The sequence below is a fragment of the Apodemus sylvaticus genome, chromosome 3 (assembly GCF_947179515.1).
Source record: "Apodemus sylvaticus chromosome 3, mApoSyl1.1, whole genome shotgun sequence".
Taxonomy (NCBI): Eukaryota; Metazoa; Chordata; class Mammalia; order Rodentia; family Muridae; genus Apodemus; species Apodemus sylvaticus.
In genome coordinates this window covers 159,979,253-160,005,790 of record NC_067474.1, presented here as the reverse complement: position 1 = coordinate 160,005,790, position 26,538 = coordinate 159,979,253, and the positions used below count along the sequence as shown (strand labels likewise).

Here is a 26,538-nt window from a genome sequence, read left to right as displayed (position 1 = left end):
TTTGTGGGGACTAATAGTAATGCCTGCATATGAAATATTAATAATGGCCGGGCAAAACATCTTTAATCACAGCACTTGGGAGGCAGAGGCATGCAGATTTCTGAGTTCAAAGCCAGCCTGGTCTACAGAGTGAGTTCTAAAGACAGTCTGAGCTACACAGAGAAACCCTGTCTTGAAAAACCAATACACACACACACACACACACACACACACACATAAATACTGTGCAACAATTTCAGAAAAGAAGTCTCCGAAATCAAGAACTACAGTCAATTTGGACCAAACTGTAGGAAAAAAAATCCCAGTCTATGCAACTACAAATATTGTTTGCTCACTATAAAAGTGACTGAGTTTCATTGGCCTGTTAATATCAAGGAGCCGAGGAAACAGAAGATGAGGGAAAAGAGTAGAATGTAGGTGCAAGTGTGGCTTTTGGCTTTCCAAATGGAAGGTGTTTCACAAAAACTCCAAGAATCAGACCTCTGAATTCAGTGAAACAGGCAAACAGGCAAGATACATTCTCAAAGCTTCTTCATGTGCCAGAGCTGTCACAGGCTAATGGACACAGTAGTAACCGATGCTCTGTGTTGGGGCACCAGTTCTCTGGACACTTCACACCCAAATAAACATGTGATGGAGAAAAGAAAGCATCATCATTGCAGTTTCCACATTCACAGGACAGTTTCAGGCACTGGTGGAAGAAACTATGCAACATTCACTTCCTTTGCAGCTAAGGATGTAACTGAAGTCCTTGTGGTACCGCAACTATTCTAATTCAAAATTCCCATCATCTTCACTGATTAAAAACTAAGAATTATATATATTTTCTAATTTTATTTACCTATGTGTGAATGTTATTAATGTCGCCAGAAAATCACATTTCCTTGTACCTGAAGGGTTCAGTACACAGGTGCAGTGTCTTATTACATCAGGTCCTGGTCCAGTCTGGCAGCAAGCTTGTGGGAAAGCTACTGGGAAGGAGGAGTAGTTCCTGATGGCGAGGGTGGGCCTCCTGTATGATTAGATGAGTTTAAGAAAAATACAAAATAAAAACAAAGGAATAATTAAACAAGCAACCAAGTAAAAAAAAAAAAACAATAAAAATTGCTGTAAAAAATTGGGAAGCTAATTAATTAAAAGTTCCTGAAGTAGGTGGACTTTGAGTTACAGGAAGCTGCTGAGTATTGGGCGGGTCCAGAAGGAGTGGCTCTGAGGCAGGAGGTGGAAGTGACAGAAAGTTCCGCCATTCCAGCAGTCTGCGCGCATCTCGGGAGCTTCGGGGTCTGGAAGTCATGGCGTGGGACTAGTGCCTCGTATTTGCGGAACCTGAAAACTTCCTTAAGCTGCAGTTGCTGTGCTCACCTCCTAGGACTTTCAGCAGCTCGTCCTGTCCCCTACCAGGTCAGAGGAGCTGTTGGGCTGGGAAAGGGGCAGGAGCGGAGCAGGGGTGTGGAGCAGGGGTGCATTTTCTGCCGCCACTCTCACAGTTGTGTTGTGGGTTTCTTACCATTATCAGGAAGTTTGAGATCCTATGAACTGGGGTTTAGGGTTATGTTTTAATTAGTTTTATGGTTGCCAGAACATTTTTCTGAAATAACCTTATAGATCCTTGGCCATATCTGTAATTTGTATACTAGGAGGGTTTCTTTAAAAAAAAAAAAAACCTTAATAAAGCTCCTCCAACTCAAATTCATTCATGCTTGCTCAGCTCCCCTGCTCCTCCCTTTACCATTTCATTTCCCTTTCTCCAGGGAACTGAATAGTCGTCCCTAGAGAGCTTTGTAGATATTTTTCATAGGGGGAACCGGTGCAATTTGATTGAATTAGAAACTTTTCGTTATAAAACACCTTTTTATGGGAGTAAATATTGACATTAACCAAGCAAAATTATACTCTCCATTAATTTAACACTGAGGTATATGCAGTCTTTGATGTAAATACAGCATTCAGAAATGTGTCTTCATAAGCTTAGGCTTAGTTAATAATGTTACACCTTAGCTTTGAATGAAAACTGAAAACAGGATTGCTGCCAGGTACTGCTAAGGAGAAGATAAGTTGTTGTGAGAGACCCCCCCCCCCCAACTCAACGTTTTTTAGACCTCTAAACACAGACAGCACTGAGTAACTTGTTTTTCTGCTTGAGAAAGATAGCCCACCCTGTTCTAGTTCCAATGTTTAACTATACAATGCCCCAAGGACATTTGCTCCAGATAACCTTCCTTACTTCCTCCTTCTGTACTTCCCCATTCCTAGCATGTTTTGTCCTCCACTCCTTGCCTTGTGAATTGTGTCCTCCAACCCTTGTCTTGTGATTTTTTTTTCCCCTTTAAATACCCCTGACTTCAGCTGCACAGGGTCCCTCAGTCCTCTTCCCCTGGGCAGTGTATGGCTGTGGAACCCAGATTTCTGGAATAAAGAAATCCTCATGCTATTGCATCGAGACCATTTCTTGCGAGTGGTTTGGGTGTCGCCTTCCGAGCGTGGGCGCTGGGGCACCCTCAGTTTTGGGGGGTTAACAGCTGATTCTGTTAACCCTGAGTGTTGCCAGAGAAAAACCAGTTCCACCATGTGGGCAAGCTTTATAAATCTTTCTTCCTGACCAAGAGAAGGACTTTGTTCACATGCTACAGGTGGTTTTATGAGCCATTGTGGTTTCGTATGAGGCTTTATTATTTGCCAAAAACGTGAAACCTGCAGCGTTCTAAGAAGATACCTTTTTTCAGGCTGGTGGTACTTAGAGGTTAATTTTTGGCTTTTCAGTCTGAGGGAGGAAGCAGTCAGATTATCTAGTTGGGTACAGACTGAACCAGATCTTGGACAGGGGAGGATTATTGAGGATAAGCAAGAGGGGGGGGGGGCTCTGGCCATGCAAGGAACCAGGATCCAAGACAAAGCTAACATGTGTTTACTTAAGAAACATGTCTTAGCCTGGCAGTGGTGGCGCACACCTTTAATCCCAGCACTTGGGAGGCAGAGGCAGGCAGATTTCTGAGTTCGAGACCAGCCTGATCTACAGAGTGAGCTCCAGGACAACCAGGATTATACAGAGAAACCCTGTCTTGAAAAAAAGAATTAAGGTTAAAACAAATCAATAGAAAGTGTTATATTACACATTGTAACTGTTACCATTGGAAATTTTACATGTCATAGGAGGTTAGCTGTTATTTATCAACTTTCAAGAACATTATCTTGTTTAATAAGGTGAACTATCAATAATTGGTACACAGTTACAATGTAATATTAAAATATGCACTAACCCTCATTTTTACAAAGGCTGAATTCAGCAATTCAACTTGCTTAAATGTGAATTACTAACTTCTCAAACTGTAATTTGATTCACATATTTTTAAATCGAGTTGGACTTGATTCATATCACAATATTTGTGTGCAAAATGTGTATGTTTTTCAGTTCAAAATGTTTTTTAAATCTTATTTAAAGTTTCAAAAATTTGAATATTGTTCATTTTATCTTTTTTTTTTTTGGTTTTTTTTTTTTTTTTTTTTTTTTGGATTTGGTTTTTTCGAGACAGAGTTTCTCTGTATAGCCCTGGTTGTCCTGGAACTCACTCTGTAGACCAGGCTGGCCTCAAACTCAGAAATCCGCCTGCCTCAGCCTCTCAGAGTGCTGGGATTACAGGCATGCTACGCCACCACCCGGCTTGTTCATCTTATCTTGATGTAAATTTTTATTGAAAAGTTGCACTTATGATAAAGCTTAAAAAAATAAAGTCTTCTGGGCGGTCTTTCTCTTGCTCATTTTGTCTTTAACTGTGACTATCATGTTTTCTCTTCAGTCTGACAATATAAAATCTCTCCCAGTAAAACTGTTTTCTTCTCCCTCTGTTGCCCTGCTCTCTCAGCTGTACTGTACTGCTGCCCATGCACTCTACTGTGTTCCTTTACTATTCTCTTCTTCCTGTACTGACTTTCTCTCCCTTAAATAGCTTCCCTTTCCTCTCTCATCTCAGGAGAGTTGCACGCATCCTGTTCTGTCAGATCTTTCTGTGACATTTCACATTTTCTGCTATTCAATTAGATAACACTTTCAAACAGGGGTGCCTCTTTTTATTTAGTAACTGCATTTTTGTTGTTTGAGATTAAAGTGAATACCAAGGGTTTGCTTGCATTCCAGTCATAGTGATTCAAGTTGTGTGCCTGGGGCTGAACCACACCCTAAGTCTGAACAGGTTCAAACATCCTTCTATAATATTTTGTCAGTTTAGTTCTGTAGACTTTCTCCTTCATGAACTGAAATCCAAGATTCACAAATAATACTCTTCATTATGTAGATATATGCTTTATCTATTCTTCTACCAAGTATTTCATTGTTAATTCCTTTGATGATTGGTCAATGAAGTTTTTCTTTGTGAGATTGTATTCCTTAGGATTTGTAATCTAGAAGGTTTGCTGACATTGTGAGTGGCAAAGTATGGTTCACATTGTTCTCCGTTCCTTGTGTGGGATAGAGCTTCACTGTGTTGTACATGAGCAATATCTCCTAGTTTTCTTGTATCCATTCATTCTTCACAAGATATGTCTTATTTCCTACGACCTCATGGAAAATGTATGCATTATTCTTTTATGCTTATTGTCATCAGTTTATTATGCAGGTAGGTTTTTTTTTTTACACTTAACAAACATGTCTTAATGTATTACTACGTTCAAATGTACCTTATACACTGTCAATACCAGTAGCTACTTTCTGGATTTAGCATTACAGTTGCCAGTAATTTTCTCTCAGGGCTTGAAAAATATTATTCCATGCTCTCCTGATTTTAACCTATGGATAAAGATTTAGTACTAGTGTATGGTAATATAATGTTGTCTATTTGATGGTAAGGAATAGATCAAGAAACTGAAAGGGATATACACTGTTACAGCACTTAGATGTGACAATGGGAAGATAGACCTGGGAGTCCATGAATCCAAACTCTGAGAGACTTTCCTAGGGAATGCTAGGCTAGAATGCTATGGTCTTCTAGTATTCAAGAGTCCCAGTATATGAACACTGCACAATTCTATTTAAGTTTATCTACTTTAAAAATAAATTGTGATAAAACAAGGGATAGTAAATGTTGACTGGAAGACTGAAAAGTGTGGAATTTCTATTCAGTCTATTCAGAATCAGGTGTGTATTTGAGGAAATGTCAGTTCTAAGATTTAAAGTCGAAGCCCTAGTGTTCATGTAGATTTCATGGTGGAAGTGTGTAAACCCATGGGTTATTCTTCCTATTCTAGTATTTGCTCTTTTTCAGTCTCCATGACGTGGAAGATGTACTTTTCACATGATACACATAGAATAAGTAATTACATGAAACATGTTCATTTTATATGTTTACTACTGTTGAAATTAACTCAGCACAATATCTGTCACTAGAGCAGAAATTTTTGATCTTTTGCTGGTAGAAATGTCAGCAATACTTAGCCTGTGTGTTACAGACAAAAATCATAAAGTGACATGCTTTCTAAAATGTCCAGATTACTCCCTGAAAATTCATGTATTCCTATGCCCATGTTTACTACCCACTTGATGCTGTCTACAAATACCTGGGGCATCAAGTTTTATGTATTTTAAATTTATAACAGCATTATATTTTCCCCTGCATCTCCAATTTCTATTTTAGAAAAATTCCTATTGTTAGTAAATTTTCTATCATATGAATTAGTGATTATACTATTTTTTTCATGCATATCACAATTGTTAGAATATTTACAGAGAAACATTCTGGTCAAATATTTGAATTATCTGGTATCTTTGCTATTGCAAATGTTGCAAAGCTCCTTGAATTTATTTTAATCTATGCTAGCTAAATCCCTAGTGTCTCCCATCCCTTGTTATTCATGTTTTCATTACATCCTTGTGTTTCATGTATGTTCTGAGGCAGGTTTTGGATGGGTATCCATGTTGTCTTATATTCATAAGTCTGTGTTCATGTTACGTGACAATATGTGTTTCCATAACTCCATTTCCTCCTTTATTAGAGTCTTGCCTATGTCCCCACTGCTGGGTTTTTTTTTTTTGTCGTTGTTGTTGTTTTGTTTTGTTTTTGTTTTTGTTTTTGTTTTTTTGGATTTGGTTTTTTCGAGACAGGGTTTCTCTGTGTAGCCCTGGCTGTCCTGGAGCTCACTGTGTAGACCAGGCTGGCCTCGAACTCAGAAATCTGCCTGCCTCTGCCTCCCAGAGTGCTGGGATTACAGGCGTGCACCACCACCGCCCGGCCACTGCTGGCTTTTTAATCAGCATTTTCTGAATTGTCAGTTTTCCTTTACAAAACATGTTTGTGTGACCTCGGCTGAAAGCACCACCATGCTACCGTATAGACAGAACAATTTAAATGCATAACCTGTATTTCTACATATAGTAATATGTAAGTTATATATTCACTTTTGGGCCTGTAATCTTTAGAGGGACTTTTGACCAGCTTCAAGTGCCATATCTGAATTTCTATTGTACACTGACCTCATTTCAAATCAGTAAATTTTTGTTACCTACTTGTCACTACTCTAGGGGAGAGTGATTAATGACTCCTTACCCCCATCAGCCGACAGAGCCCTTTTTAGCAGTTTGTAGGCTAAACTAGCATATTTCAAATCCTTTTAGACACTGAGTGGTCTTCTGACTTCTCAAACTATTCTTTAGGAATATATAAAACCAAATGATATTTTCTTGTTTTTTTTTTCTATAGCTCTTAAAGTACATTATCAGATGGAATTATTTTCTTGAGATATTTGTAGCTTTTGGGTTGAAGAACTATGTTTCTTGTAATTGGAGAGAACTTGCCTTCTTCATATCCTTATTTGAACATTGAAAATGTTCTGAGTCTTACTTTCTCTTTGTATGCACTGCTACACTGTGATACGTTAGTGTTGAGGCTTTGCACATCCTTGTCTGTCTTCTGAGTAGAGTGGATTGATGATAGCTGTCTTCAGTTTGTGTAATTATAGGTTTAGTACGTTGGCTATTATCTTCATTAGACTAAATGATTTTCCTTCTGTTCTGTAGTATTCTCTGGGTAAAATTATTGTGGAATTTGTAAAAGAAATTTGTGAACTCAGTGTAGCATCTGTTTAGTCCTCAGACAGTGTTAGAAGAAACACTGCAAGCCCAGGTTTCCACTCTTGCTTATTGCCTGATCTAGTTTTATGAGATAGAAAGTTTTCTTGTTCACTTGTTCATAGGATATCATTATTTCCTTGTTAATTCTCACTAATTGTATATGATTTTCCACAGCTATCTCTCATCTGTTATTTCCCAGTTTCAATATAAACTAATGAGGCAGGGGCAGCAAAAGATACTACCCATATATTTTTTAAATGCCAAAGGAAATATTTGACATGAGAGAATAATAAGGTCAGGGCAATTTGCTGAATACTTGCTTATACCATGATCATGACAGCTTTGTGTGGCAATAGTATCTTGACATTCAAAATGATTCTTTTGTTTTTATACATGTGCAAACAGATTGATGTGTGTGTCTGTCTGTGTGTACACACACACACACACAGACACACACACACACACACACACACACACACACACACACATATATATATATATATATATATATATCAGGAGACCCTTGTCATACATTCTTAACTCTTGTGTGGAACTTCAACATAGTTAACAGAGAGAATCTTTGTCTGTACTCCAAGACAACAAGGACACACATAAATCATATATATATATATATATATATATATATATATATATATATATATATATATATATATATATATATATATATATTGTATCTGCCTGGTAGAATGAAATGGAATATCATCAAAAAGTCAGGTATTCTATTATGATGACTAATGAAACACCATTCAATTCTAGGTATCAGTCATAGTAGTCACTAGCTGTTTGTCCTTGATTCTAGACCCAGAGAATTCTGGGTAATAACCCTGGCTAATAATGTTTTACAGCAGGTATGCGTGTGCTCTGTGTTTGTGCCTGGTGCATGCTGATGTTAGAAAGAGGTCTCAGATTATACTCATATTCCTAGGCCAGGCTGCTGCCTACAATGCTTAGATACCAGGCTGTCCTCTCTGAGTCCAAAGCTCAGAGTGCCTGGTGGAAGTGTACACTCACACTTGTTTTCCACTTCCGCATCACTGCTCTATTGCAGGCATGGGAATACAGCTCTGGATTTAGGGAGAGAAGAGCAGGATGAGTGATGGAGTCCCCCAGTCACCCTGGATAGTCCACATGAATGCCTGTTTACTCAGGGGAATTGCAAACACCACCCACATTGTTATTTTCTCCCAAACTCTGCAGCATAGAGGTCTCAGGTTCCCTATTGACCTGAGAGGTATGGTCCAGGGACCCTGGGGTGGACACAGCTGCAGGATCTGTAACTGAACTGGATCTGTCTCTTGTTGAGATTACAGGACCATGTCTCCATACTTACTTCTGCTTTAGAGGTCCCATGTAGCCCAGGCTGGCCTCCAAATGAAGACTTTTGTATCAACCTCCCAGTGCAGAGATAATATGCAGGAACCTGTCTTATTTATTAGCTGGAAAAAGAGTGGGAGACTTGACAAGGTTCCCTCTCTGAGGAAGCCACGTTCTAAAGAGATGAAAGGGGTTTGTCACCAACGAATTCTATGAAACAATACTTATTAGGGACACTTGATGGAAGATGGAGGACAGAGCCAGGTGCCTGCAAGCCACAGGGTGGACATTCCAAAAGTAGTCTGAGATGGTGACAAGAGCAGAGATCTAAGGACTCATAGGTAATTTCAAAGGGTATCCCAGTAGGTGATGAGGTGAAGGGGCATAGTATTTGAGGAACAGTCAGAATGAGTCCATGGCCAGAGCACAGTGCAGGGTGAGGGTAGACCAATGCAGCTTAGAATCTGAGGGAATTTGGATCAAGGTTGGACATATTTTGAAAGGATTCCTCCTTGATACTGAGTGGTGAGAGGACAAATGGACAGCAAGAGAAAAATTTTAAATTCTAGAATTGTACTAATCAAATTCTACAGAATGTAGTAGCTATCAGAACATGGATATTTAAAATGGAGGTAAAATCAAGGCTGAGCCCAAGGCATAGCCTGACTTACTAGGTTCACAAGGCTGCTATTTACAGAGATAGGAAGAGGGGCTATACTTGAAGATGACCATAGAAATGAGGATCTTCGTTTTTTGATGTGAGATTAAGAAACTCTTCAAAAATTCCACTTTATTGTATATATGTTGTTGACTAATTTTTTATTTTGTGGGGTGGAACACTTTTAATCTTGGAGATGTGAAGTCTTAGCCCAAGAGTACATGCATGTTGTATGTAATGAATGGGAAGACGTATATGAGAGAACACACTCTTTTGTGAGTTTTAACTGAAGTTCATTTCCTTCTTGAGTTTTTTATTTTGTATACTATTGTTAATTTAGATAGTGTCTCACTAAGAAGTATTATCTGACCTGACTCTTGCTGTGTAGTCCAGGCTGGATTTCAACTAAGAGAGATCTGCCTAATTCCCCCTTATCCCCAATTGTGCTGTGATAGAAAGCAAGTATACCCACCCCAGCCTTCCATCTTACTTAGACATATGTATTCCAGGCTAGTCAGGATCAGGTGTGTATTTGAGGAAATATCGGTTCCAAGATTTAAAGACGGAGCCCTAGTGTTCACATTGATTTCGTTGTGGAAGTATATAAAACCACCACGGGGTTATTCTTGTCATTCTAGAATGATCTCTTGTTCAGTCTCCTTGAAATTGAAGGTGTACTTTTCCTGTTATACACATAGGCAAAATAATTCCATGATACACATTTATTTTATATATTTACTTCTTTTGAATTTAAAGCACAGCATCTGTCACTGGAGCAGGAATTTATGATCTGTTGGTGGTAGAAATTACAATACTCACCCTATATGTTACAGTCAAGAATCATAAAGTGGCATGCTTTTGAAAAATGTCCTGATTACTCCCTGAAAATTTATGTATTCCTATGCCCATTTTGTATGACCTACTTGATGCTGTCTATAAATGCCCAGGACATCAAGTTTTACATATTGAAAATTTTTTAAAAGATTTATTTATTATATGTAAGTACACTGTAGCTATCTTCAGATACACCAGAAGAGGGCATCAGATCTCATTATGGATGGTTGTGAGCCACCATGTGATTGCTGGGATTTGAACTCAGGACCTTCAGAAGAGCAGTCAGTGCTCTTAACCACTGAGCGATCTCTGCAGGCCCCATATTGTAAATTTTTGACAGCATTATATTTTTCCGTGCATCTCAAATATCTGTTTTACAGAAATTCCTGTTCTCAGTAATTTTTTATCACATGAATAAGGGATTATCCTCATTTTTTTCAGGCATACTATAAATGTTAGAATGTTTACAGAGAAACATTCGGATAGAGTATTTGCCTTATCTCATTAATTTGCTGCTGCAGATATTACAAAGCTCCTAAAAATTATTTTAATCTGTGCTGTCTAAATCTCCTAGTACTTGCAATTATAGGTGAGTGACCTTTGCACATGAAGTGCCCCAGAGTGCTTGCACAGTTATCATCGCCTCATTCTCAGTCCCATCCCTTGTTATCTTGTTATTCATGTTTTCATCATACCTGTGTGTGTCATGTATGTTCTGAGGCAGGTTTTGGGTGGGTATCCATGCTGCTATCATATGTTCATAACTCCATATTCCATAGTAAATGGCAGTATGGGTTCCCATAACTCCACTTCCTCCTCCTTTTTAGAGCCTTGCCTTTTCTTCCACTGCAGGCTTTCTACTCAGAACTCTCTAAATCGGCTGTTTCCCTTCACAAACTATGTTTGTCTGACTTAGGCTGAAAGCACCAACAATTGAAGTGCATTTCCAGTATTTCTCCATATAGCAGTATGTCAGTTACCAACTTGTCACTGCTACACTGGTAGTTACACATTGTCAGATAGGTTGGTATTACAGCACAAGGGTCAGCATCTAGGGAGAGCCATTACGGACTCCTAACACCCATCTGCCTACAGCACAGTTTATAGCAGTTTGTAGGCTAAGCCAGCATATCCAAGATTATTTTAGACACTGAATGGTTTTCTAATTTCTCAGATTTTTCTTTAAGAATGTATAAAACCAAATGGTATTGTCTCGTTATTTTCCTATGGCTTAGTAAGAGTGTTATCAGATTGGATTATTCTCTTGGGATATTTGTAGCTCTTGAGTTGAAGAATCATGTTTCTTGTAATTTAAGATGTGTCTTCCTCATATCATTATTTGAACAGTGAAATCATTCTAAGTCTCACTTGTTCTTTCTAAGCACTGCTGCACTTACTTAATGTGGAGGCTTTGCACATCCTTGTCTGTATTCTGAATAGATTAGAATGATGACAGCAGTCTTCTGTTTGTGCAATGTTTGTGCATGTTTAAGATGTTGGGTATTATGTTCATTAGACTCAGTGATGTTCCTTCTGTTTCATCCTTCATGTCTTTCATAGTCATCACCTGTGATACTTTACCCTAGGCCTTTCATAGATATATTGACATGGTTATGAGCCTTCTCTCACTGATTGTACATAGTTTGTGCCTTGTGTTTGGTTTGTGCTTGTTCAAATAATTTTGAATCTCTGGCATGAAACAAGTTGTGTTTACTTTCTGCCACTATTAGAGAGACACTTCTCACATTTTTCTTATGGTCCTGGGAACTGAAAAACTACTCTTCTCATTAATCTGCCTGTGGTTCTGAAACATGGATGCATCAACTTATGAGTTACTGGAACTGTAATAAAAGTTTACCACAGCATTAGATAAGAGGAGCACACATGGCTTACAGTTTTAGCTGAATTGATTTTATTTAATAACATTTCTGGATTTAATTTTAGTATTCCATACATTGATGCTTTCATGTAGATGTCAAGGGATCAAAATCAATGCATACAAAGGTGTTCATGGGAAGTAGAAATCAGGTCATAGTCAAAGGAGAAGTAAGTTGGAAATATATGTTTTATCTCATAGCCAATCAAAAGCCTTCTTAGATGATGATGAAAATGGCTATTACTAAATCAGATCACAACGTATTCTTTTGCAAAGGCCATGATATTTGGCAGATAGAATTGTTTTATTCCAAGACGATAGACAAACATGAAAAATGGATATATTGTATTTACCTAGTACAGTAAAGTGGAATCTCATCAAAAAGTCAGATATCTTACGTATTCTAGTATGATAGCTCATGAAACACAATTCAATTCTAAGTATGCATCATGGTAGCCACTAGCCCGGTGTGCTTGAGTCTAGACTCAGGAAGATAATTTCTCACAAATAACTCTGAGTAATAATGTTTCATGGCAGGTGTGCATGTGCTCTCATTTTTTGTCTTGTGCCTGCTGATGTTAGAAATAGGCCTCAGATTATACTCATATTCCTTTCCACACTAAATATGTCATTACGTGCTCTCATGTATGTAGAAATGTTGACAAGATTCCTGGTATTATTTTGCTTTTAATGTATTTTTATGTGTTTTAGCATTGTTCATAATGTAGTTGTATTAATTTCACCTTTGTGTTTTTCAAACCCTGTTCTTAAATTTCAAGGAGAGGTCCAATATTTGAACACACACCTGGGAGAAGAACAACAAAAAGAATGAGTGCTTCTCTGGTAAACACTTCACAGGTCAGTGTGCTATCCACATTATTTTAGAAATTTCTCTATCATTCAAACCATTCAAAAGTTTTAGCATCTACATGTGGTGATGTTAACTAAAGGTCTTATTTTTTATTGTCTTCATTTTCTTCTGGGATAATGGGAATTTAATGTTTAGAACTTTCACATATATAACTCCATTATACTTTCACTAGATTTTGTACTGTGAGGACATACAATTTCCATGGACTGAAAACCTTCAGGTCTGAAAGAGAATCTATTGTAAATGATTCTTAAAAATGTTATTGATGGCTAATTTCTACATTGCATGAAGTTTTGTATTATATTAATGTGGAAAGAAAGTCTCATGTGTCACATAAGAAGTATTTTAGATATGGTCTGGGTTCCAGACAAAAGCTTGTGATTGTGGATATAGAAATATGTGGAGACTGATGACACTGAGCAATATATGGAAGAGAACAATTTGTAGAAGTATAAAATTATAAGAGCCCACTGTCTGGAATCCTAATCGTAAAAGCATTAACATCCTGGATGCACAGAAGATGACAGGAATATGTGTCTTTCTTTTGCTATAACACTGATGTGTGTGTAAGCAGATGCAGATTGAGGTACATTTTTTTAATCTTACATTTTTCATTTTATTTATTCATTCATTCATTCATTCATTCATTCATTCATTCTGCTCCAGATTTTATTCTCCCTCACCTCTCCATCCCCCCATGACTATTCTACATCCCATACCTCCTTCCCAGCCCCAGCTCCCATTCAATCAGACCACTAAACTCCCTAGAACCTTTAGTCTCTTGAGGGTTAGGTGCACCTTGGCTGCCTGAACCCAGATCCAGTAGTCCTCTGTTATGAGTTAGGAGCCTCATATTAGCTGGTGCATGCTGCTAGTTTGGTGGCAGAGTGTTTGAGATTTCAGGGGCCCAGGTTAATTGAGACTGCCTGTCCTCCTACAGGATTGCCCTGCTCCTCAGCTTCATCCAGCCCTTCCATAATTCAACTACATAGGCCAGCAGCTTCTGTCCATTGGCTGGGTACAAATATCTGCATTTGACACTTTCAGCTGTTTCTTGGGTCTTCTGGAATGCAGTCATGATAGGTCCCTTTTTGTGAGTGCTCCATTGCCTCAGTAATAGTGTCAGGCCTTGGGACCTCTCCTAGAGCTGGAACCCATTTTTGGCCTGTGGCTGGACCTTGTTTTCCTCAGGTTCCTCTCCATTCCCATCCATGCATTTCTTTCAGACAGGAAAAAATATGGGTAAGAGGTTTTTTTTTATTCGATATATTTTTTTATTTACATTTCAAATGATTTCCCCATTCCTAGCCCCCCCACTCCCAGAAAGTCCTGTAAGCCCCCTTCTCTCCCCCTGTCCTCCCACCCACCCCTTCCCACTTCCCCGTTCTGGTTTTGCTGAATGCTGCTTCACTGAGTCTTTCCAGAACAAGGGGCCACTCTTCCTTTCTTCTTGTACCTCATTTGATGTGTAGATTATGTTTTGGGTATTCCAGGTTTCTAGGTTAATATCCACTTATTAGTGAGTGTATACCATGATTCACCTTTTGAGTCTGGGTTACCTCACTTAGTATGATGTTCTCTAGCTCCATCCATTTGCCTAAGAATTTCATGAATTCATTGTTTCTAATGGCTGAATAGTATGGGTAAGAGTTTTGACTGTGGGATGGCAACCCCTCCCTCACTTGATGGCCTGTCTTTCAGGTGGAGATGGGATCTATATGTTCCCTCTCCCTATTGTAGGACATTTCATTTGACATCCTAAGATTCTCTCACCTCCTGGGTCTCTGGTGCATTCTGGAGGGTCTCCCTAACCTTCTACTTCTTGAGGTTGCCTTTTTCCTTTTTTTCTACTGGCCTCAGGGCTTCAGTCTTTTTCTTCACCCTATACGAGATCCTCCTCTTGCCCATTTACTCCCTGTCCGTCTGTCCTCTTTCCATCCGAGGTCCCTCCCTCCACACTTGTGATTGATTGCGTGTCTCTCCCAAGTGGTACTGAGGGGTCCTCACTTGGGTCCTTCAGGTTGTTGACCTTTTTGAGTTCTGTGGATTGTGTGTGTTTGTGTGTGTGTGTGTGTATTTGAAATTTTATGTGACACAATGATCATGGGTATGTTTACACCTGAAAAAAAAAAAGAGAGAGATACTGCCCCGTGTGGTGCTCTATGGCAAGTTCTCAATGGGTTATTTCCCGTTCTCTTTTGGTTTATTTCTGGGTCTTCAATTATATGCCACTGTCCTGCCTGCCTGTCTCTGTACCAATACCATGTGATTTTTATCACTATCGCTTTGTAGTAGAGCTTGAGGTCAGAGATGGTAATTGCAACTGAAATTCTCATATTATTGAGAATGGTTTTTGCTATACTGAGTTTTTTGTTTTTCCAGATCAAATTGGGAATTGCCCTATATCTGTGAAAAACTGTGTTGGAATTTTAATGGGTGTTGTGTTGAGTCTGTAGGTTGATTTTGGTAACACTGCCATGTTTCCTTACCAGTTCAATGAATTCTCTGGTGGAATTTTGGGGGTCACTTATGTATATTATCATATCATCTGCAAATAGTGATATCTTGACTTCTTCCATTCCAATTTGCATCTCTTTGGCATCCTTTTGTAGTCTAATTCCTCTGGCTAGAACTTCAAGTACTATGTTGAATACATAGACAGACTATTTGCAGCTTTGTCTAGTTTCTGATTTTGGTTGAGTGCTTCAAGTTTTTCTCCATTTAGTTTGATGTTGACTATTGGTTTGCTGTATATTTCTTTTACTATGTTTTATTATGAGCATTGGATTGCTTATCTTTTATAACAAGTAGGGGTGCTGTATTTTGTTAAAGCCATTTTAAGGATCTAATGAGATGATCATTTAATTTTTTTTCTTGGAGTCCTTCATACACTGTATCAAGCTGACAGATTTCTGTATATTGAACCACCAATGCATCCCTGGTTAAATCTTGCTTGTTCATGGTGAATGATAATTTTAATTTGTTCTGGAGTCATTTTGCTAAAATTTTAGTGAGTATTTTTGCAGTGACATTCATAAGGAAAATTAGTCTGAAGTTCTCTTTCCTTGTTGGGTCTTTGATTATTTTAGGTATCATTGTAACTGTGGATTCATAGAATGAATTAAATAGTGTTGCTTCTGATTCTATTTTCTGGAAGAATTTGAAAAGTATTGGTATTAGGTCTTCTTTAAAGGTCTGATAGAATTCTGCACTAAACCCATCTGGGCATGGGCTTTATTTTAGTTGGGAGACTTTTAATGATTACTTTTATTTCTTTTGGGGTTATGGGAATGTTTAGATGGTTTATCTGATCCTGATTTAACATTGGTACTTGTTATCTGTCTAGAAAATCATTTATTTCATCTAAATTTTCCAGTTTTGTTAAATATAGACTTTTGTTATAGGATCTCATGATTTTTTGAATTTCCTCGCTTTCTATTGTTATTTCTTTTCTGATTTTGTTGATTTGGGTACTGTCTCTATGCCCTCTGGTTAGTCTGGCTAAGGGTTTATCTTTCTTGTTGATTTTCTCAAAGGACAAGCTACTGGTTTGATTGATTACTTGTATAGTTTTCTTTGTTTCTACTTGGTTGATTTCATCTCTGCATTTGTTTCCTGCCTTCTATTCCTCTTGGGTGTGTTTGCTTCTTTTGTCCTAGAGCCTTCACATATGCTGTTAAGCTGCTGATGTATGATCTCTCCAATTTCTTTCGGGAGGCACTCAGAGCTATGAGTTTTCCTTTTAGCAATGCTTTCATTGTATCCAATATGTTTGGATATGTTGTTCCTTCATTTTTGTTAAATTCTAAAAAGTATTTAATTTCTTTCTGTATTTCTTCCCTGACCAAGTTATTATTGAGTAGAGACTTTTTAAGCTTCCATGTATATGTGAGCTTTCTGTTGTTTTTTTTTTTTTGTTGTTGTTGTTGTTGTTATTGAAGACCATTCTTAGGCCATGATGATGTGATAGGTTTACAGTATGTTCAATTTTGGAGAATGTACCATGAGGTGCTGAGAAGAGAGTGTGTGTGTGTGTGTGTGTGTGTGTGTGTGTGTGTGTGTGTGTGTCTGTGTCTGTGTGTCTGTGTATTTGTTTTAGGATGAAATGTTCTATAAATATCTGTTAATTCCATTTGGTTTACACATTACGTTAGTTTCACTGTGTCTCTGTTTAGTTTGTTTCCATAGTCTGTTCATTGGTGAGAGTGGGATGCTGAAGTCTCCTACATTTACTGTGTCAGGTTCAATGTGTGCTTTGAGGTTTAGTAAAGTTTCTTTTACAAATGTGGTTGCCCTTGCACTTGGGGTATAGATGTTCAGAATTGTGAATTCATCTTGGTAGGTTTTTTTCCATTGATGAGTATGAAGTGTTGTCATTCCTCATCTTTTTTGATAACTTTTGATTGAAAGTCAATTTTATTCAATATTGGAATGGCTACTCTAGATTGTTTCTTGGAACCATTTGCTTGGATTAATCTTTTTTCCAAGTTTTTTTCTCTTCTATTGTTTTTTTGTCAATTTGTATAAATACATATTTCACATATTGTTCATAGGTCTTCTGTGAAGCACAATATCAAAAACTCCTATAGGACAATGAGATAACCTTGTTTTGCCTGCATATCAAAAGCTCTTCTAAAGCCAGTCATAGATCCACCCACTCTAGTGGAGGGGGGAGGGCCAGAAGCACAAGTTGAATGTCATCCTCAGTTATGCAGGGAACTTTGAGTCATCTTGCATTATATGAGGCCCTCCTCCTGCCCTGCAGACAGGACTATGTGGTCCCTGCTGGTGGGGCTGGGGTGGGGCTACAGGTCAGGCTCTTCTATTCATTAGATGGAAGCATGGTTCATCTACTTTTTCCCTTTCCCCGAAATAATGTGTTCCCTACGGAAAAACTGAAGGGGTTTTGTTGATGTTATTTTTTTTATTATATTTCTTAAGTATATAATTGTTCATCTGCATGCTTTTACATACACTGAATGATACCTTATGTTCATAGATCCCTGGGTTCTGTACCAAGCCCTTGACACTGAAGTCACAGCAAGCATTTTTACCTTTTAGTCATTTTTTTCCTACCCCTGGTTTATATTTCTTATGCCCATTTGTAAAAGACATAATATATAACCTGTGTGTCATTGTTTTTTAAAAACAAAGGAAGAATTAAAGGTAATAGTTATCTATGGATGCTACCATTCTGAGACACAAATAAGGTCATATTCCAAAGAAAGAAAATAATGATAAAATTACAAGATTGAAATTTTTCATTAAGTCAATCATATGCTGAATAATGTATACCATGTTTATGAAGTGTTACCATAATTCTCCCTCAGTTTAAAAGATTTGATTAAGAAATTCTTCTTCATTGAAATGAATTGTGACAGATGCAATTTATCCATTCAAAGCTAAATGTTCTTTTATGAAAGACCATATGGGATTTAAGAAATATTTATTATTTGTATTGTGTATGCCAGCTTTCACATAACTTTAAATAATTTAATGCTCCCTAGTAGTGGTTTTTCTATATCCTGTTTGTGAATATAATTTAATAAAATAATTTCCATAACTATTAGATTCTATGTGTCATTTGGAATGTTAATGTATGTCCTGACATTGCAGTCCTTTTCTGTCTAAAGAAAAAATTGTCACATTTAGTATATCCATTAATCCTGCATCTTATATTCTAACTGTTACAGACATTTTGTAGCCTTTTACGTAGGCCTCTAAATGTCAAATTGATATGTTACAATACAGTCATGTGAGACACAGCTTCATACAGGACTGAACTAGTGTCCATATTTTAGGAAGGTGGACTTTGTAGAATTGAAAGCATATTTTTCCTCATCATGACTTGACCACCTGTGAAGTCACACTACGATTATCTTTGATATTAATGCTTATTTCATAAAAGTACATTTCTACATCATATCAAATGTACATATTCTATAAAGGTTTGCTGCTTTTAAGGTGATTATATCATGCATTCTCAGAGAGATATAAACAGAAGGGCGTCTATCACTATTTTAGAAAGTATATTTTATTAGGGTAAGCATCTTTTTGTATGATGTTGGTTACATTTGCCTGAAATTATGCATATGTGCTGTATAGTCCTCCTGGTAATGATGTTCCAGCACAGATCACTGGATTTTAAAGAACTGGGTTTTAAAAATCCAATTTGTAGTGCCATGAGGTTGCTGGAATACAACTTTCACAATAGAGGACTTTAAAAGATATTATACAATCCCATCTGCACACAAAATTTTCTAACATAGTTCTTGTGGCATCTTTCATTTGCTGCTAAGGTCTCAGAAAACCACAGAAAATTAATGAAGTGCAGAACCTCCATAAATGAGAGCATTATAGTAAGTCATTCTATAAATTGTCTATATAGGAGCAGCAATTTATAACATTAGCCACATTTCTATGCAACTTTAAGAAAACATTTGTTCTACAATATTTTCTTTCCTCATCTGTATCAGAAAATATCTTCTATTCTTTAGGGCTTTTTATTAATATAGTAAAGCAATTTTTTCCAGAGCAAATAACTAGTTTTCCATTACAGGGTCTGTTAGCCTTCAAGGATGTGGCTCTGGACTTCTCACTGGAGGAATGGGAATGTCTCAGTTTTGCTCAGAGAACATTGTACATGGATGTGATGGTGGAGAATTACAACAATCTTTTGTTTGCCGGTAAGACTACACTTCTTGTTGATTTCCTGAATCTTTATTTGAATTTTCTTGCTATATTCTTTGAGATCTTTTTATACCATTATCTATCTTTAAATGGAAACTTCTGAGTTGAAAAATATTAAATCTCCATAACAAGGAATTATATTTCAGTACGCATAATAACTGGAGAACTTAATTTTACTATTACATTAAATCCTTGCTTACTATGTTTCCAGCCTTAACATTGGTTTTATTATCAAAACACTTGTGTATAATTAAGCAAATCTCTACAACTCACAAAATGTAGACTTCACATGGGATAGAAAGAGAAGAGTGTAAATAGTAACTGTTTTCAGCAATTAGAGACAAAGATTCATAATGATAATGGAGTGTTCGTATCTAAAGAAAGACAAAGGCAGATAAAAAAATACCAACATAAGAACTGCATCAAGTTCAATTAAAAGAAGCACAGTCCTTTCTAGGTTTGGCTAATTGACATTTCATAGAGAATGGAGTAAACTTGAAAACATACTAAATAATCTAAAGTGTAAAATGGGACAAAATTTTTACGTTTTCATTTATAAAATCTATCTGTGAAGGTCACACACTTGTAAAAAGCTTAACATAGGTTGCCCACAGCTGAGAGAAGAGAAGAAGAATTTCTTTTTAACTGTCATTAATGTTCTTACACATTGACTTAGTTATGGAAATACTCCATACAACAAAAGAATGTCCATTCATATCTATATATGAATGACACTCAAACACATTTGATAGATTTTAATTTTTAATAAATTGATGCATGTATGAAATACATCCTGCCACAATTACCACACATTCTTTCATTACTTTCCCAATTCATCCTGTTAGTAGGCATTTGGGGGTTTTGTTTTGCTTTTATTTAGTTCTTGTTTGTGGATCATTGAATGGAGTGTACAGGTAATTATTGGAGCAGGGCTGACTCTCCAGTGGTTATACTACTAAAGCAGTGATTTCTCTTTTACAAATATTCCTTGTTAAAAATATGAGGGGATATTGGGGAGAGAGTCAGCAATCCAGATGTAAAGCAAATTTTGAAAAAAGAGTATGTATGGCAATCAATGTTTTATGCAATAGGCTCTCAGCATAAACTATGTTCATAGCAAAATTATTCATACAATTACACATAGAAGTTGTATACAAGTCACACATCCTTTTTACACTAAAGGCATTTAACTTTTTTTTATTAAATTTCTAAAATTTTCTCCATACCCCATCCCATCCCTCCTCCTCTCCAGCTCCAAGAGGATGTCCTCCTTCCCCTACAGCCCACCAACCCACACCAATCCCTTGGACTTGAATTCTCTGGAGGATTAGGTATAACTTCTTTCACTGAGGTCCGACCCGACCATCCTCCGATGTTTATGTGTCATGGTCCTCATGTCAGCTGGTGTATGCTGCCTAGTTGTTGACTCCATCTCTGAGAGATCTCGCGGTACCATTTCAGTTGGCCTATACATGAAGCCACCCTCCTCCTCAGTTTATTCTGGCTTTCCCCCAATTCAACCAAAGGGTTCCATGGCTTCCATCCATTTGTTCGGTGCTAGTATCTGCATCCTACTCAACCTCTTAGACGGCAGCCAAGCGAGGCTCCTGTCTATAAGCACACTACAGTATTAGTAACAGTCTAAGGGCCCCATGCCTCCCCTTGATCTGAATCCTAACTTGGGCCTGTCTGTGGACATCCATTTTCTCATGTCCCACCACTTGATGTTTGGTCCTTCACTGGAGGTGGATTCTACAAGTACCCCCTCCCACTGTAGGACACTTCATCCAATGTCTCTCCCATGTGTCCTGGGAGTCTCTCAACTGCTAGGTCTTTTGAAACATGCTAGATGGTCCACCATATCCTACCTCTACCCCCCACATTTCCATTTTTTCTCCTAGTTTTCATGGTGTCAGTCCTTGCCCCTTTGCCGCATGCAATACCTGGTCATGATCTCTTCCTGTTACAACTTCAACCCAGATCCTTCCTTCCTTCTACCCCTGTGACTGCTGTCTTCTTTCTTCCAAGCAGGATTGCGGCACCCTCACTCAGACCCTTCATCTTGTTAAGCTTCCTTAGTCATGTGGGTTGTGTGCTGTGTATTATATAATTTTTTGGCTGATACCCACTTATTGAGTACATACTATACATGTGATTATGGTTTGGAGTGACGTCACTCAACATGGAATTTTCAAGTTCAATCCATTTGCCTGCAAATCTCATTATGTACTTGTTCTTAATAGCTGACAAGTATTCCATTGTGTAAATGAACTACATTTTCAGTATTGATTCTTCCATTGTGGGGCATCTGTTTTTTTTTTCCAACTTCTGGCTGTCACAAATAAGGTCCCTCTGAACATAGTGGAACACAAGCCCCTGTGGAGAGGTGGGCTATCTTTCATGTATGTGCACAAGAGTGATATAGCTAGGTCTTCAGGTAAATCTAGTTCCAATTTTCTGAGGAACATCCAGATTGATTTACAGAGTGGTTGTACCAGTTTGCAATACCACCAGCAATGGAAGGAAGAGTGGTCCTCTTTCTCCACATCCTGGCCAGCATGGGTTGTCACTTGAGTTTTTGGTCTTAGCCATTCTGATTGGTGTAAGGTGGAATCTCAGGGTCATTTTGATTTGTATGTTCCTGATCACTAAGGACTTTGAACATTTCTTTAAGTTCTTCTCTGTCTTTTGAGATCCCTCCCTTGTGAATTTTCTGTTTAGGTTTTGACTCCATTTTTTTCATTGGGTTCTTTGGTTTCTTGGTGGTTAGCCTTTTCAGTTCTTTATATATTTTGAATATTAGCCCTCTATCAAATGGGAGGTTAGAAAACATTTCTTTTTCTTATCTTTAGGTTCCCATGTTGTCCTATTGACTCTGTCCTTTGCTTTACAAAAGCTTTCTAGTTTCATGGGGTTCCATTTATCAGTTCTTGATCTTAGAGCCTGAGCCATTGGAGTTCTGCTTAGGACATTTCTCCCTGTGACAATAAGTTTGAGGCTCTTTCCCAGTTTGTCTTTTTTTTTTTCATTGATTGTATCTTTTTTTTATGTTGAGGTCCTTTATCCACTTGGACTTGAGCTTTGTGCACATTGATACATATATATTTATTTTCCTTTTTCTACATACAAACTGTCAGGTAGGCCAGCAACATTTATTGAAGATGTTTTCTTTTTTCCATTATATATTTTTTTGCTTCTTTGTCAAAAACCAAGTGTCCATAAGTGTGTGGTTTATTTCTGGGTCTTCAACTCTATTCCATTAATCAAGGTTTCTGTCTCCATATCAACACCATGCTATTTTTATCACTGCTGCTTTGTAGTATATCTTGAGTTCAGGAATGCTGACGATTTATTATTAAGAAAGGTTTTTAGCTATTCTGTGTTTTTTATTTTTCCAGATGAATTAGAGAATTGCTTTTTCCATAAGTTTGAAGACTTGTGTTGGAATTTTAATGGATATTGCAATAAATCTGTGGATTGCTTTGGGTAGGATGGCCATTTTTACTGTGTTAATTGTACCAGTCCATGTTATTAGGATATTTCTCCAATTTATGAGGGATTCTTTGATTTCTTTGTTGAGAGACTTAAAATTTTTGCCATACAGATCATTCATTTGTTTGGTTAGAGTCACACCAAGGTATTTTATATTATTTGTGACTACTTTAAAGGATGTTGCTTCTCTTATTTCCTTCTCAACCTATTTATCATTCTTATAAGGGAAGGATACTGATTTATTTGACTTAATTTTATATCCAGCTACCTTGTTGAAGTTGTTTATTAGCATTAGAAGCTCTCTGGTTGAATTTATGGGATTGCTTATGTATACTATCATATCGTCTACAAATAATGATAACTTGACTTCTTTGTTGCCAATCATCTTGATCTCTTTTTGTTGTCTGATTGCTCTAACTAGGACTTCAAATACTCTTATTGAATAGATAGGGAGAGAGAGGCCAATCTTGTCTAGTTCCTGGTTTTTGTGGGATTGCTTGAATTATCTCTCCATTTACTTTGTTATTGGCTTTTGGTTTCCTGTGTATTGTTCTTATTATGTTTAAGTATGAGCCTTGAACTTCTGATCCCTCCAATACTTTTAACATAGAAGGGGTGTTGTATTTTGTAAAACACTTTTTCAATCATCTAATGAGATAACCATGTTTTTTTAGTTAGTTTATATACAGTGGATTATGTTAATGGAGTTTCTTATTGCTTATGGTCTTGTGCTTGCCTCTCATCAGATAGCTGGTCTGGGTGTCTCTGTCTGGTGCCTGCCTTTTGATTCCCTGGGTTGTTTCTAGTTTCCTGATTGACCTGTGGTCCTTGCTATAGCAGACACCCTGTGAGGCCTTCAGGCCATGGTGTCATAGGTGCAGGCAAGCTGTTGATTTATTGTCGTGGCTGCAGCAGATTTCCAGAGATGTTTTCAGACTGCTGAGTTTTAGGAAGAGCAATGAAGTTGTTGCCCTGCATGTTGTTGTATTCCTGGGAGATCTTCAGACTGTGGGGTCTGTTTCCCTGTGTGAAGCAGAACAGTTGCCCTTGCCATGTGTGCAGTGGACATCCTAAAGACCTTGAGACTGTGGTCCATTCAGAGGAGCAGTCACACTGGAGCAGGCAGATGGTGCTGACTGGAAAATGAGTGGATTTTGAGGAACAAGGGCTTTGGAAGATAATGGGGTCTGAGAACAATGGGATCCTTGGAAATTCCAGTGGTTGTGACTGTGCTTGTTACCCTACATACAGCGGACCTTCGGAGGCCCCAAGAATACAGTGTCCCCAGAGAAGCTGAAAATCTCCTTATTTATGATTTTTTTAATGATTTACACGTTTTTTTGTTTGTTTGGTTTTTGTTTTTTATTTGTTTGTTTTTGGATTTGGTTTTTTCGAGACAGGGTTTCTCTGTATTGCCCTGGCTGTCCTGGAACTCACTCTGTAGACCAGGCTGGCCTCGAACTCAGAAATCCACAAGCCTCTGCCTCCCAGAGTGCTGGGATTACAGGCCTGCGCCACCACCGCCCAGCCAATTTACAAGTTTTTAATTGGATGTAGTGCTATTAGTTTGGAAAAATTTGATTTTGCTTATTTATTTACATTTGGGCATATGGTCTCTGTTTAGTGCTGATACTGAATGATCTTTATCCAACCTTTTGGATGCTGAGACAAGTATATGTAGAGGATTCATTTGATATCATGAATTTTTAGCCAACCAAAGCTGCACAATTTCACTGTGAATCAAGACATAGTCAAAAATTAGAATTACTTTGTTCAGAGATATAATTTGTGAAAATTCAAAACTGATCAATCACGTTTTTTTGGCCTGTCTTCTGCAACGTACAGTTTTTAAAATAAGATTTAGTACAGTATTATCATTTCCTGTCAGTTGATGTAGATCAGAATTGAGGGTCTTCTGAGAATCCATGTAATCATTATTGAAAAAGAATAACTTCTCTAGGTCTAGTTAACCTTAAACGTCAGCAAACAACCATTATTGAATCTCTTTCTCCCCAGTTTAGTAATCCATGTAATCTCTATTTGCACTTTTTTTCAGCAAATCATCTCATATGTGGAAAACATGGCAAGGTCCAAGACATTGTCCAAGATCATGTGAAGATACAAGAGAAGTCTTCTAAATGCAATGGGCTTAGCAACATGATTAATGAATCCACCCAAAGTACACCTTATAAAACTAATGACAGAGATGTTGCTCTTCAATCCTCAAATCTAAAAAGACACAAAACTGGGAAAACCAGAGAAGTTTACAAATATAATGACTGTGTAAAGTGTTTAAATGAGTGCACTCTCATTAGTGTAAATCAAGGAATACACATAGGGAAGCAAGAAAACAGCAATACAGAATTTGTTATTGATTTTGTCCCTAAACATAAACTGATGCAGAAACAAACCAATAATGGCAAGAGGCTTTACAAATGTAGTGAATGTGAGGAATGCTTTAGCCACATAAAAACACTGAGATGTCATCAGAGAATCCATACAGGAGAGAGACCGTACAAATGTATTGAATGTGACAGATGCTTTACCCACAAAGGCCATTTTAATAATCATCAGAAAATTCATACAGGAGAGAAATCATACAAATGCAGCAAATGTGACAAATTCTTTACTGGAAAAGTCACTCTGAGAGTCCATGAAAGAATTCATACAGGAAAGAAACCATACACATGCACTGAATGTGACAAATGCTTTACCCGACTGTCCCATCTTAGGACTCATCAGAGAATTCATACAGGAGAGAAACCTTACAAATGCACTGAATGTGACAAATGCTTTACATTACAATGCTATCTTACGATTCATCAGAGAATTCATACAGGAGAGAAGCCTTACAAATGCAGTAAATGTGACAAATGTTTTACCCAACAATCCATTCGGAATAATCATGAGAGAATTCATACAGGAGAAAAACCTTACAAATGTAGTGAATGTGATAAATGCTTTACTGAAAAAGGCAAGTTGAGAATTCATCAGAGAATTCATACAGGAGAGAAACCTTACAAATGCAGTAAATGTGGCAAATGCTTTACCCAACAATCCAGTTGGAGTAATCATGAGAGAATTCATACAGGAGAGAAACCTTACAGATGCAGTAAATGTGACAGATGCTTTACCCAACAATCCAGTCGGAGTAAGCATGAGAGAATTCATACAGGAGAGAAACCTTACAAATGCAGTAGATGTGGCAAATGCTTTGCCCAACAATCCAGTCGGAGTAAGCATGAGAGAATTCATACAGGAGAGAAACCATACACATGCACTGAATTTGACAAATGCTTTACCCCCAAACTCCATCTGAAAAGTCATCAGAGAATTCATACATGAGACATATATTACTAATATTGGGTAACAAATGCATTACCACACCCTCATTCTGAGAAATCACAGATTTCATACAGTGGAGAAAATGTATTAGTGAAGTGCATGGGAGAATCCTTTATGAAGAAATGTCATCTTAAAATTTATTACAGAATCTTTACAGGAGAGAAAACTTTTCAAATATATTTGAAGATATGAATCCTTTAGTTTTGGCCTGTATCTTAGAATTTAACAGAGAATATATACAGGCAAGCGTCTTAAATGTATACAAAAGTATCTTTCGACTTCATTTCAGGTCAGGGAAAATGTGTGTGTGTGTGTGTAGAGAAAGTATTTCTACTGAGAAAATGTTGCATATATTTTATTCAGGGTTTATTCTTTGCAAC

General features: G+C 37.5%; 4 protein-coding genes across 7 annotated transcripts in view; 3 read left to right on the top strand and 1 right to left on the bottom strand.

Annotated features, from left to right (window-relative positions):
- The window catches only part of LOC127681600 (oocyte zinc finger protein XlCOF6-like), a 1,434,619-nt gene that overhangs the window by 1,129,979 nt on the left and 278,102 nt on the right, over positions 1-26,538 (bottom strand). The window lies entirely within an intron of this gene.
- Positions 1-26,538, top strand: part of LOC127681615 (oocyte zinc finger protein XlCOF6-like) — a 988,257-nt gene that overhangs the window by 742,155 nt on the left and 219,564 nt on the right. The gene's annotated exons all lie outside the window — the stretch shown is intronic.
- The window catches only part of LOC127681617 (oocyte zinc finger protein XlCOF6-like), a 1,149,846-nt gene that overhangs the window by 996,599 nt on the left and 126,709 nt on the right, over positions 1-26,538 (top strand). The window lies entirely within an intron of this gene.
- LOC127681635 (zinc finger protein 501-like) lies at positions 1,254-26,306 on the top strand. Its single transcript, XM_052178110.1, has 4 exons — positions 1,254-1,401; positions 12,540-12,618; positions 19,191-19,317; positions 24,870-26,306. The coding sequence occupies exons 2-4, from the start codon at positions 12,589-12,591 to the stop codon at positions 26,156-26,158; spliced, it is 1,446 nt and encodes a 481-aa protein (XP_052034070.1). The 5' UTR covers positions 1,254-1,401; positions 12,540-12,588; the 3' UTR covers positions 26,159-26,306.

Bases quoted from the DNA above. Each gene is read 5' to 3' on its own strand.
- LOC127681635 (XM_052178110.1), top strand. From the start codon at position 12,589: ATGAGTGCTTCTCTGGTAAACACTTCACAG. The intron at 12,619-19,190 runs GTCAGTGTGCTA...TTTCCATTACAG, and splicing joins CTCTGGTAAACACTTCACAG to GGTCTGTTAGCCTTCAAGGA. The intron at 19,318-24,869 runs GTAAGACTACAC...ACTTTTTTTCAG, and splicing joins CAACAATCTTTTGTTTGCCG to CAAATCATCTCATATGTGGA.